At 38.2% G+C, this 13,314-nt stretch overlaps 1 protein-coding gene and 2 long non-coding RNA genes across 5 annotated transcripts; 1 reads left to right on the top strand and 2 right to left on the bottom strand.

The window, feature by feature from the left end:
- Positions 1-6: 6 nt before the first annotated feature.
- Positions 7-2,543, bottom strand: LOC119916095. Its single transcript, XR_005447068.1, has 3 exons — positions 2,186-2,543; positions 1,050-1,132; positions 7-173 (listed from the first exon to the last, which is right to left on the bottom strand). It is a non-coding gene; the product is annotated as an uncharacterized LOC119916095 (long non-coding RNA).
- A 301-nt stretch (positions 2,544-2,844) lies between these two features.
- Positions 2,845-5,888, top strand: lyrm1 (LYR motif containing 1). Of its 3 annotated transcripts, none has more exons than XM_038735972.1 (5): positions 2,845-2,972; positions 4,153-4,337; positions 4,438-4,498; positions 5,224-5,255; positions 5,366-5,888. In XM_038735972.1, the coding sequence occupies exons 2-5, from the start codon at positions 4,179-4,181 to the stop codon at positions 5,477-5,479; spliced, it is 366 nt and encodes a 121-aa protein (XP_038591900.1). In that variant the 5' UTR covers positions 2,845-2,972; positions 4,153-4,178; the 3' UTR covers positions 5,480-5,888. The 3 variants fall into 3 exon arrangements, with proteins under 3 accessions (XP_038591900.1, XP_038591898.1, XP_038591899.1); XM_038735970.1 differs by having other exon boundaries at positions 2,867-2,962; XM_038735971.1 differs by having other exon boundaries at positions 2,875-2,962; positions 4,138-4,337.
- Positions 5,889-8,537: 2,649 nt separating this feature from the next.
- On the bottom strand, positions 8,538-11,865 carry LOC119916096. The gene is made up of 2 exons (XR_005447069.1): positions 11,742-11,865; positions 8,538-8,637 (listed from the first exon to the last, which is right to left on the bottom strand). It is a non-coding gene; the product is annotated as an uncharacterized LOC119916096 (long non-coding RNA).
- Between the last annotated feature and the right edge of the window lie 1,449 nt (positions 11,866-13,314).

Here is a 13,314-nt window from a genome sequence, read left to right as displayed (position 1 = left end):
TGCCGCACTAAACTGAGTCAGTTTTACTCACCATCAAAAGGTGAGTCCACATTTCTGTGGGTCTTAGTAGAAGGAACTTAGACAGGGATTTTTGAACACCAAAGGTCAAGAAGTTAAGCTACCTGTGCCAAATCTGCCACGATCCAGGTCTTGCACTGCAAGACTTAAAAACCCTATAGAGTGAAGACCAGAGAAAACCACAGTGTATACATACAATGCAGATTACTATAGAAACAAAAGAAATTGAAGAAAAACATCACTGGTAACCACAGAAAACTACTCAGGTAGAACTGGTTTTGTGTTACATAGAGCCACTACATGACTTAAAATATGCCCTCTTCAGGTTTTCCTTTGCATCACCAACTAAAATATAACTAAAGTTGTATAATTTAATGTTACTGTTTAACCTATTAGCTTTATTGTGTTTTGATTTTATTTTACAATTTTCCTAGGTACTGTATCCACACAAATGGCATGTGTACAACTGTGCATGTTTATCTTTGATTGGTAACAGGGGTAAAAACAGACAATCCCAATTTCACAGGAGTTTTAACAGGTTGTACGACAGGCAGTAGATACAGTGTTGCTCTCCTACTACATCCCAGCAGCATTATCTTGGAGGTTAAGAAAAACACAAAGTGCAAATACATGAATGGAAATAAGGGGAACAATGTCGTGCTGAAAAAGTAACGACTCTGTAGGACCTCACATCTTTTCCAAATCTTCCCAATAATCAATGCCACAATGGTAACTAATGTTGTAGGATAACTTGAGAATAAAAACTTTACGTGCAGAACATACAAAAAGTAAGCAATGACATCAGATACTTTTATGGAGAGGAGAATGAAAATTGATTACTGATCGAACGCATGTAAACTGTGGTTTAGAGTAATCATATTGACACAATGTGTCGTCTCTCCTCTACCAACCTTTAGTATCAAAGCAGCTTGATTTCATTTGTACACGTCAACGCATTAAAACATTCTGCTGTCACATAAACATAAAACATATCAGTTGCGTTTGAAGTAGCTGGTCAGGGAATTACTTACAGACAATCCCTCTGACGGCATTGGCCACGAATCAAAGTGTCTTTCTATTCTGCTCCATCACTGTGACCTTGACATCTGCAATGCTGAAAAGACACAGTATCTTGTCACCATAAGCAGAAAGTCATAGCTCATCATACCCAAACCTGCAGGACTATTTTTGTCAACATGTTATGAATATGTAATTTGAAAACCAAAAAAACAAGATTATTTAATTACTGATTTAAAACAACCCAAAACATGGTTTTAAAGCATTCCTTCTTAAAATGTATTGTGCAGTCAATGCAATGTGGGCTTTCACATCTCTGGTTGTGGAGTTAAATCTCTAACGTTGGGTGTCTGGTGAGAAACCTCTCACATCTCTGTTGTAAACTCCACAAATTCTAATTACTTCTGAAACCAACTTTTACTTTTTGTTGTGATCTTTGAGCTTCTCAAGCCACTTGGTCTAACACTAATAAAAAAAACTGCACTGAGCTGATCATGGCACTGGGCATGTCGAGGCAAATGTCTCACGAGCACATTCTGGCTAAATTCACCTAACTTGGATCTGATGGACGTCTGAAGGCCTTAAGTTACTTAATAATTCGAATTTTTAATCAACATCCTCAACATGCTAGCATGCTAGGTGAGCCAAACATTTCAGTGTCCAGACATTATATTAACTAGGCTGGATTATTAGTCCTAAAACTGAGATACGAATGCGTGAAAGTTGCCAACACTATCAATGAATAACGTTAGCCTCAATTAAGTTAGGTAGCTGATCTTTATTAATGTCAGCTGGCATTAAGGATATTTTTTACCAAGTTAATGTTGGGAAGTGGCGAGCACAAACCGGATCAATTGAGCTTAACAGCACATACACAACACTCAAAAATACCACGTAGACATGGTTTTGATAACCATTTACACCTGGCAGTTTTAACTATTCATTAATTCATATGGTACTTGTGAAGCTGTTATGGATTCACAAGACATCACAGCCACAGGGCCATTTACATCCAAACTGCCTGGCCCTGACGACGTCGCCATAGCTAGCTAGCATCAGGTCGGTTAACTAAAAGTTAGCTATCGGCTAAGCTAGGTCTATCGATTAAGACAACGACAAATGCCACAATTATACTCGTAAAGAAACTTACCTTTTTGTAAAATTCTATTACGTCGAACTGGAAGTACATCACTTCGGGAATGGCAGGACAAATTAAGTAGTTAGTAAGTTGGCCAATGTAGCGTAAGCGACCAGAAACGAACTGAGGCAAACTCGTCGCGTTAAACTAACATTGCTAGCTAACTAGTTAGCTGACAAAAACTTCCACATCAATGTCGATTTCTTATAAATAAAGTAAAAATCTAGCAACCAGAATGTGCTTTTGAATCCGTTTTGAATTGTGTTCGCTCTTTGGGGTGAGTTAAAAGACCATCTCTGACTGAAGCAGCCAATTTCTTTGTGCTTCCCCTTTTAGTCATTGAGTGAAGCTACATTGTGGGCATTTTCCTGCATCACTTCCTGCCTGCCTGCCTACCAGCAACCAACAGCTGATCTCCATCTCAGTTATGACAACGATAGGATAAATAATTTTAACGAATTAAAAACAATTACTGACGCGTGTGTTTTGTTGATGATGTTTTAGTCCAATATTAAAGGATGGGAACTGTGTCTTTGTAACTCATTCACTGGCTTAAACTGGGTCTATAAATAGTGGATTGTATAAAAGTTGCCACTACTTTATTAAATAGGTAAAACACCTCCAACTTTATCCAGTAACGGCACTCGTTTATCTTTATTTGCGTTTTTAAGTTCTTGGATCCTGCTGTTCAGAAGCCAGGTCGAGAAAAACGTCATCATCAGGCGACCAATGTGTTTCCACTGTCCCAGCAAGCTGCTGTTGAACTAGCCTCTTCTATTGACACTGTCGGTAGGTGAAGGTTTGTAAAATTCAATAGACTCTAAAATATTGTAACATAGATAACGCCAATGCACTTCGATAATGTAAGTGACACTCAACTATTCATTTAATCTCCCCGCTCTTTAAGCCGATATCTTATCATGGCTGTCAGAGACGCTCAAGGATAGCTAAGTTAACTAGCTTCATGTTGATAAGAGATGCCAGAGTATTGCCTCATGTTTTCTGTTAATACAAATAAGCCAATAACATTATTCTTAAGACCTTCTTTAATCTCCACCCATAGCAGAGCAAACGATAACTACCTTAAAGTCAGTCATGTAACAGTTAAATCAGGCTATGTTTGGGAAACAGTCCTGTGTTGGTTTAGTGACCTCTAGTGTGAATGACGGGAGCGCTCAAGGCTAACAACAACAAACCCCTCAAAGCCAGCAACTCTCCGTGGCGTCAGACTTCCAGGGGCCCTAAATTAATTACGACTTGGTAATTAATTGCATTTTTGTGAGAGACATCACACCGATAAAATACAAGGTAGTTCTTGCATTGTTAGCTGTTCTTGTGGGACTTCCTTGGTATATATGGTGCTTAACAGTACACATAAACATAGAGATACACTGTAAAAATATACAAAATGATACTAATACAAAAAATGCACAAAAAATATACAGGGTAATTAGGAAGGAATGTGCGAAAACTCACAATATGAGCAATAAAGAATTAGTGCAATGTCCATTTAAATTAAGTTTCGTTAAATCAGTTCAACACATAGTTACCGAGACACTGAAAAACTGGACTTTCTTGGTATTTTTTCAGCATAGTGCTGGTTGATTTTGTGGTCTATGTGCAAATAATGACGCTGCCAAGTTTAGTCTGTTGTGTGCACAATACTTAATGGGAACTTGGAGGTGACAGGATACATAACCAATACCCAGTAGGTGGAAGGTGAGGGATAGAGGGCAGCCCAACAGCATTTTCTTTCTGCCCCAGAGCCGCCAAACAGATTCATTTGACCCTGGGAGTACCAGAAGGCTTGTTTCTATTTTCTGGTAACTTGGTCAAAAGTCTAAGTGGTGTCCAGCAAACTGGTATCAAACTGAAGGCCTTTTGTGTGGTACAGTGTGTATATGTTCATGCAGATAAATTAACAGGGTTTGTAATGCTATTATTCTTTTCCGTACAACTTCAAGTCCTTTATTGTGCAGGTAACTGCTGCTGTTTGTGAGCCCAGATGACGGCCTCCACTCGCAGGACGGTGCTGTCACTGTACACGCGGGTGTTTCGCATCGCCCGGACCTGGCAGACACAGAGTGGAGTTACAAGTGACACAGAGACTGAGAGGAAATACATACTCCAGGAGGCCCGCACTCTGTTTAGACAAAACCAGCAGGTGCGAACAATCCACTGCTTAGAGAAATGAAGAAGAGAAAAAAGCAGTAGTGAATGGCAGTTTGAATGACTCATCTTTTCTTTTGTGTGCTTCTTCTCAGCTCACAGTTCAAGAATCAATAAAGAGGTGTATTGAAGAATGCGAAGCAAGGATAGAAATAGGTAAGAGTGGAGCGCTGCCACGAGTTTCCTTACACAAGTCTTGACTAAGCTGTATCCAACTCAGGTGAGGACAGTAACATGTAATCCTTATGAGGGCTTTCCATGTTTTCTATTTATCAAATGAGGATTTCAGGACAGCATAGCTCAGTGTTAGTTTTGGTCACCATTTGTAACAGGTGTAATATTTAGTGTATGATTATGTATTTGTCAGTGAGTAATTGAGCACTGTCTGTAGTGTTTCATCACGAGTAAGTAGAGGAGTAAACACTGACCTAAAGATTTTTTTATCTATTTTTTTTGGATAAAGCAGAACCGTCAGCATGAGCAAGGCTTATGTTGTCGTTGTTTAAGTGACATAGAAAGCGGCTGTAATGCCTGACACAAATAAGATCAGAAAAGTTATGCCCTTGCATGCGTGATTTTTTGTTTTTATAAATAGGCGATTAGTTCAGTTGTGGGCAAACAGGCAATTCTACACCCTTGTTCAGCTCTTTCACGTTCCCCTTTTAGATTACAGGTGCTGTAATTTGACCACAAGTTTATATTCTGCCTTTGAAAGGAGTAAATCAGGCAACAGAGATTAAATTATAAATGATAAACTAGAAATTAGAAATGCAATCTGTGTATGTTCCGTGTTTGGAAGAGTGAGATTTGTAGCCACTGAGTTCGTCGTTTTCCATGGTCTTATAAAATGTTGATACAGACTGTCCTTTTTCCCCCCACAGGTCTACATTACAGGAACCCATATCCAAGGGCTGTAAGTATTAACCATATATTAGACAGATTAGATATTTTTCTGTTTGTGTGGGTTATTGTGTTGTTGAGAAATGTTACCCAGTGATTTTGTCCTGTGAATGTTTCCCGTAGACGTACCTACCACCACTGGGACTGGCAACTCAGAAAGGCAGGAAGCTGCGAGCACAGCAGCGTCTGAGGAAGCAGGCCAAGCCTATATACTTACAGTCACATGACGAGACCTGATGCTCGATATCCTCGCTCCTTGAGTTCAAGTTACCAAGGACAGGAAACTAGAGTGCAATTGCAAGGTAATCTCGCAGGCTGAGCTGCTGCAAGCACTCAGTGATGCAACACTCATCATTCAGGAAAATGCCATTTTATACTGTAAACTGCGTAAGCATGAGTTCTAACTGTAGCTGGCCAGCGTCAGATTCAGTGTGAAGAGACCTGTAATATAAGATCAAGTTGTACATTTTATTTATTTTTCTGCATAAAAACTGTTGTAATAAATACTTCACATTCTCTATATCAAATAGAATCATATAGAGGTAAAAGTTGGCGTTTAATTTGTGTTTAAATATGTTCATTTCAACAATATTATTGGCAAGTAACCAAGCTGCGAAGAAACAAATAAAGTTGTCTTCAAATCTTACATTCTAGTAATACATTTGTGAATTTACCATCTCTCTTTTTTTGTACCTTTTTTATTAACAACCCCCTAATATTTGCCCCCATTCTTTAGCTTTTCCATATAGATAGCCTGTTTATTCACATGGGAAATCTGAAATGAACTCCAGAAATGTTGGCAACAGCATAGAGGAAGTTGGGAAACAAGTCCTTTTTTACTTATCTAAAATTCTGAGCCATTGTGTTTGCGGCTTCCTATGAAGTTCTGAAGAACTAAAGAGGAACATTGGGGAGTCACAAGGCGTCACATCGAAATAGAAACAGAGGGCGGATAAAATTGGAAATGTGCAACCTTTGTGATAAGAGGCAGGAAAAAAACAAGCTAAAAGGTGAGAGATAAATATAAATTAAGTGTAAATATTAAGGTAATATGAAACAAAATCTTTACTTTTCTATTTATTCATGTCTGTTTTGAAAAGAAAAAAAATGCTTTAGACTAAATCTATATGCCTTTTTGATCAAGATCTGATGTTTTGCCGCACTTGTCACTGACAAAAAAAATCATCTTCCAGCAGGAGATTTTAGAAATTGAACCAAACCACTATGAGAACAAGACGAGGACAGGGCTATATAGAGTTCATGGGGTTTAGTTTTTTTCCCCCTTGAACTTATTTTAGGGGCATTTACGAAACTCTGAAACAATGTATAATTGTTACAATATTTTGTAAAATTTGCACAAAGATGCTGCCACACTTTCTCTTTCCCTCCATCTGCTGTTGTGCTCCTCTACAGGAGAGAGAGAGTAAGCAGACCTGCATCCACCCGAACCAGCTTCTGTATGGCTACTTTATATTAGGACTGCAGGATTATCATATAGGCCTAGCCCAGTTTTGTGATATTATATTGGCGATTGTAATTTTGATTTAATAGAACTGGTATTATGCTAAATACATATTTTGTAGATGTATTCTGTTACTGGATGTGGACATTATAAATCACCTGCTGGCTGTCCAGTTTATTGAAATACTTCAACATCTCAAACGTTTGTTTTGTCTTAAAATAGATTTGTTGTTGTCACTTTAGACTAATATATTTCTAATAATATAGCCTACTTTGCTGTCTCAGTACTGTAATTACAAAGTTGAATTGTGCATTCAGTATTGCATATTTTTGGCGCGTTGCCCATCACCACATGTTGATGATGTTCAGCTACTGTAGAGAGAGCACGAGCTTACTGCTGGATGTTCAGCAACAGAGGAGGGCAGGCGGGAGTGTGATGAAATATCCACATACAGTATTTCATGACGTTATTCTGCCTCGGTAGATCCACGAACGTAAACGATCAATACTGTAACTCAGGTTTAACAGTGGTGCATCTACAAGCCAGACTTTGAACATGCACTTCTTGTCCACATTTTGTTTATGTTCATGGACATGTAAACATTGATGACAGGGATATGAATGATTTTGCAGATTGAAAGTGTAAGTAAATATAAATTGGGAGCAAAGAATAATTGGTGGTGTGTGTTTTGAGTTATTCTGGATGGTTATTTAATAACTGTAGTACTCTGTGCATTAAATCTCAAATGTGTTATTATTTATTCCAAATTTCATTTAAATTAATAGACTCAGAATGCTATTAAACTATCCAACATTCTGGAGCTGCACTTATTAGAAGATCGTGGAATATCTGGTTTGCTTTGATATTTCTATAAGGGCAGTTTGGTTTGTTTGTTTCCCTTCTATTTAGAAATCTGAGCAGAAAAATGCATTTCTCTCATGTACCTGTGGATTTATTCAAGATATTGATAATAGTGACAGTGAAATGCAGATGGGGGCGAAGATTCATTTACAGCATTACATCAATTGACAGAATACTGAGCTGTGCTTGTCAGACTACAGACATGTACAAAACTGTGATGTACAAAACTGTTTAATTGTTCTGCTCTAGTTTGAATTAGAAAATCTCCTTTTGACCACAGACATTTTGCATGTACTTCGTTTTGTGTGTGTTCTTTACTAACAGCCCAAAAGTGGCACTTGTGTTTCAAACATGGACTCACTCATCTGTATGTACAGTGAATGCTTCAAAACCTGTTAATACAATTTTATAAACAAGAGTAAGCTAAAGTACAGATGGTCTAACATTTAATTTGTTTCCTCAATTAGTCATTTGAAACCGTAAAAGAACAGCAGTAAATAAAAGTTAGGTCTCTTATACAGTCTGGTAACTTGATAATTAGGTTGCTTGGATGATAGGCCTCCACTTGAATAATGTGGTTCATTTCAGTGAGTTGGCTATAGTCCAAATGTACTTGAAAAGCCCTCTGTAGCTGATATATTCTGTGGGGACTAAAGTATATTTTATGTTCTGCTCCACTTACCAGCAGAGAGTGAAAAATCAAAAATGGGGATCAGCAAACATGACTCCTGATAACCTCAGAGGGGAATGCGTTTACAGTTCAGTGTGGTTCTCTGGTGATACAGTGCTCTATATCACGGAGCTGTAACACCCCGGAGCTCATAATGTAGACCTTATCAGATTTTTTTAATTTCACACTCTGGACTGAGTTACCTTGACAAGCACAGTGTCCTCTCTTCTAGGACTTTTTGAAGTCATTTTCTTTGTCCTCCATCGCCACATGATGGAGCCCAGTGGACACAGAGCGAAGGAAAGTGTGCATGTTTTACTGGGTAATGTTGGTCCGGAGGCTGACACGAGACCCCAGCTTCAGTCGTCTGGGATGTGGTGTCTTCAAAGGGGGAACAGTGTCCTGGTAGAAATAAATGGTCTCAGTTTAAACATGGGACGAACATGTCCTATATAAACGGTGGTACTGTGTGTCCTTACTCTGCTGGGGACAGAGAGAAAGTGCATATATGTTTCAGTCAGAGATGCTACACAGTGCCACAGGGTCAAATGAGTGACGAACACAGAAAATAAGGTTTGTAAAGGAATACTCAAGGGAGATTGTCTGTAAAGTAATCCCATGAATGATAAAGGGTCAGACGAGGAGACACAGTGGGAAGACAAGTCTGCTGCAGCAACATCCGAATGAGCTAAACTAAGTTGTCTACAAAAAAATAGACCTAAAATCCAGTATGAAGACAGACTGTTGTGAGTAATTCTGGACATTAACTCTGGTTTCTGTCTGACTAACTGTCTCATGACTGACTATGAACTCCAGACAACGTCCTGAGAATCAGGTCGGGGCATTGTCCGGAGTAGCCCTTTCACACGTAAATAAACTCACTAGTTCATGAGTATCTCTGATCAATATAATCATCTGAAAATAAGCAGACTTTTTTTCAAGTTGGAATTGCCAAATGAGCCTCAGAAAAAAACACAATAAAAAAATAAAACTATACATATCATTGAAATCAGTCACCTTCATCCTGTAAAATCATGTTGGAAAACTTGAGAAAGGCCGCACTGAGAGGAGCCTCCCTTTAACAGTCAAGTTTACTGAGAGAGAAAGACTTAAAGCAGGTAAGAAAATGTGGACTCCCTACACTCTTTAGCCACCAGGGGTCACACCTTACTAAGTAGTGAAGCCTTATGCAGTTCAGCAAGTTCACTCCTGTTTTATACAGTCTATGGTTCACTCCTCTCACCTATGACTTTAGCAGGATGAATGGACTTTGCTGTGCATTTGAGATGTCACTGACAAAATATTATCATGTGACTTTAAATATGACACAATGTTCAGTATAAAAAAAGTCAATCAGCTAATGAATCGGCAATGCAACTTTTAACATAAACTGATCTACAAATATTATTTATTTCCACCTCTCTGCAAAAAAGTCGTCTGTTTGGTTCTCTGAGGGCTGCCTCACATTCATTACCGCATCAGACTGTCTGATGCACAGTAAATAAAAATTCTCTCTATTCTCTTTGTGGAGACTATTTTACCTCAGTGATAAATGACTGTCCTCACTATAATTGACCACTGATGGGAGGGCAGCAGCAGACTATTTTAACATTAATGCCAGTTGTGACTCACTCTATGCATTCATATGTAGCATTTCTGTTGAACAATGACTTGCTAGGCTGATATTTCATTCATTTAATTAACTTTAACTCAGTGATGGGTGTGTACATAAGACTGAACAGTACATATGTTACTTCTCCCAGGAAACTAAATAATATGAGCAAGGAACAATGCTCATCTCCTCTTGCTGTATAGACAAACATAAATTCACATTTGTTAACTTTCTAATAATACTGTATGTGTAATTATTTATGATGTAATGAACACATTATTTTCATCCAATAGGAGCTTTAGATTGGTGTGTTGAAGAAAATAGGTCCTTTACATGTCCCCAGGTGTTAGATGTCATTTAGCACTATACCTGCTATTCACCATGCACCTTCTAAACATCAGCATGCAAGCACTGTCATTATGAGCGTGTTAGCATGTAGACATTTAACTAAAAGCCTTGCTGTGCCTAAGGAAGCTTCACAGAGCTTCTAGCGTGGCTGTAGACTCTTAGTCTTGTTCATATAGAAAATAAAATGTTTCAAAGAACCTCTCCAGTCCCTCATTTTCCAGTCTCTTACTCTATAAGTTGCAGTGACAACTATAAGCATTATGTGTTACTTTCCACACACTGTCACCTACTTCTGTGGCAAGAGGTGAAAGGATGATTTAACTCCAGCAAAGAGTGGCTGTTAAACATGGTTTGGAAGCCTGCTGTTTATTTGAATGAGAAATGTGCCAGCTTGTTAGCTGTGATCCTACTGCGTATGCTACTGATTTTGAAACATGAAAATAGAAAACATGAAACACTTCAATAACAGCACTCTGACTCTGTTTTGAACAGACTTGATGGGCAACACAGTCGCAGAGTGTGGAAAGTGTCCCTCACCTTGGTAAATGTTCACTGTTTGTGGCTTTTATAATGCTACACTATACAGCTGGATAAACAATGTGTACATTAATATAGGAACGTGTTAATGTTACCTCGTCTTACCTGGTCAACCTGCCTTAATGAAGCACAATCACAATCAGGTGGCGAAAATGTAAATTCAATCATAACTATTTGTTGTGTTCTTAAATATTTTGTTCCTATTGCTGGAATTCCCCGTGGGGATCATTAAAGGTTAATTTTATCTTATGAGTAGACTTTATGTAGACGTATAGTTTGTTTGTCATGCTAGTGAGAATATAATTTCCTCTCAGGGGCATTTTCTCTCCTTTCCCAGGCCAAAGTTATTTAAAACAATCAATAAACCTTCTCATAAAGGGCTGAAAATGCATATTTAAAGTTTGTTGAAAAAACTGGCTCTTTTTCAAGCTTTTCCACATTTGCATTACAATCAATTACAGGCTGAATTTCTGTAAAAGTGTGAGTTCAAAAGTAAGACTTTGTGCAACATTGGAAAAATACTATAACTGACAATTGGTTGATCCCCCTGTAAATAAACTTTCACAAAAAAAGTCTCAAAGCAGGCATGTGACCCATTTTTGCTGTGACGTCACACACTAAAAACTGGATCACAGGGAAAAAAGAGTTCTTTTAAAAGGTCGTCTGGTGTAAATATAGATATTTAGAGATTCACCTGAGAGCAGTGTCATTATGGAAATGATAAATAAGCTTTAGTACAAGAAGAATACAACGGCTCCAGAAAGAGGAGTGATCCATCATACAGCCCCTTTAAGCCCTTCACTCGGTGTGCATTATTTAGGGGTTTCAGAAAGACCCTGGGGGAAATAGGGTGGAAGAAACAGTGGGAGCAAGAAAAAAGGAAACGCATATAGGGTAAAGAATAATGCAGGAGTTCGAAATCTAATGTTGTACTTACAGAGCTATGATAAGGTAATTAGATGCTTGTAAATGGGGAAATCCATCTCCTCGTCTTACCTGGTCAACCTACCTTAATGCCTTGATGCAGATCACATTACTGTCTGTCCTGACCACAGTTGTACCATCATTAAATAAATATCAAGCTTGTTTTCACTTTACAGTCAAAACACACAAGATAAGGCAACTCTTCTGACCTTAACATACTATAATGCTAAAAGCTATTCTGTTCAATTCGAATCAAAACGATTCTATTCTAGTACACTTACACTTTTAGCAATGCCACAGCCATAATGTTTCAGTGGTTACTGCTGAACCAGCTGTACAGCTATATCCTTTATATATAGCTTTGGCAATATTGTTGCTATAAATTCATGCCAATAAAGCTAATTTGAATTTTAAATTACTACTCTACTGCAGCTACAACCTTTACAGCCTTTCATGCTTTCTAATGTAAAAAGCATAATTTCAGCTCTTAATTGTTGATTAGATTGGTCCTCCAATGATGCAATTATGAGAAATCATCCCCGTCAGAGTCATGAACATATGTATTATAATTTCAAAGGCAATCAAGTATTTTCTGAAGCCTCTAAGATTTGAATACATGTGGGCTTGTGGGATCTTTCCGTGATTAACTAATTTCTATTATATGTTTTGGTGTCATAACTCTGCACTGATGAAACACTCGTCCTAAATACACCATACATATCTATGGTGCAGTGCAACATTTCTTCAAATGTCTGCTACACATGTTGTCTCCATCAGCCTCCATTCAAACCAGTGTAGTGAAGACATATCTGCACATGCTAGCCATCTTTGGTCCAACACGCAGCACCTTAAGTTTATCAGAGCACGTTCAAAGAACATAATCTAAAACAGTTTTCAGTAAACACCGTATATTATTTATTGTTTGAGTTACCTTGGAAGTAAGCAGTAATTTAAAGAAATGTTTTCCATGGCTCATCTCGAGGAAACACTTTTCAAAGGAAACAGTGTTTGTGAAGGGTGACGATCAATGAGAAATGACAAAACAACAAAACATATCAGACAATGATAGGATATTTTTGTTGCTTATATTGTGTCATATTTGGAATGACACAATATAGGCAATAAAAGGATGCCATGTTCTTTCATGACTAAGCGTTTAATTGCCCTTTCGTGATGCCGCAGACATTTGTCTCATCTCCAGCTCTCTTGCTCACTCCCGTCCCACTCATTCTTTGTCTTTCTCTCGGCTTTTGTTTGGACTATACGTTTCACATTGTCTCAGCTCACAGAGCAGCTCCTCTGAACTTAGAGGAAGACTGGTGTGTGTGTGTGTGTGTTTGTACAGCTATCTTTGTGAGGACAAGCAAGGGTTTTTAACCTTTGGAGTGAGGACCATTTTGCAAAGTGAGGACATTTAGGCCGGTCCTCACTTTATTTTCACTGTAATGGCCTCCAGAGTCTGTTTATATGCTTCTCTCAAAGTTTCAGAGAGGTCCTCAAAAAGATGCCAAAATCGAAAATGTGTGTGGATTTTCGGTGTGTGTACGTACTCTGAATACACACACTTTTTGCTCTCTATCGCCCTCTATTGACATAACCGATTTATTGCACAGGAGCAACTTTAACTAGAGAAAGACATGTCTCATGGTTTTTTAGGT

The sequence above is a fragment of the Micropterus salmoides genome, unplaced genomic scaffold (assembly GCF_014851395.1).
Source record: "Micropterus salmoides isolate LMB-PRFRI ecotype aquatic unplaced genomic scaffold, ASM1485139v1 Ms_hic_scaffold_21, whole genome shotgun sequence".
Classification (NCBI taxonomy): domain Eukaryota; kingdom Metazoa; phylum Chordata; class Actinopteri; order Centrarchiformes; family Centrarchidae; genus Micropterus; species Micropterus salmoides.
Note: the sequence above shows the minus strand (reverse complement) of the source record. Positions and strands in the feature narration are given on the sequence as shown.

What these genes read in the sequence shown, in the direction of transcription:
- lyrm1 (XM_038735972.1), top strand. Translation starts at nt 4,179, where the DNA reads ATGACGGCCTCCACTCGCAGGACGGTGCTGTCACTGTACACGCGGGTG. An exon ending in CGAAGCAAGGATAGAAATAG is followed by an intron (nt 4,499 to 5,223) that starts GTAAGAGTGGAG and finishes TTCCCCCCACAG; the next exon opens with GTCTACATTACAGGAACCCA. An exon ending in GGAACCCATATCCAAGGGCT is followed by an intron (nt 5,256 to 5,365) that starts GTAAGTATTAAC and finishes TGTTTCCCGTAG; the next exon opens with ACGTACCTACCACCACTGGG.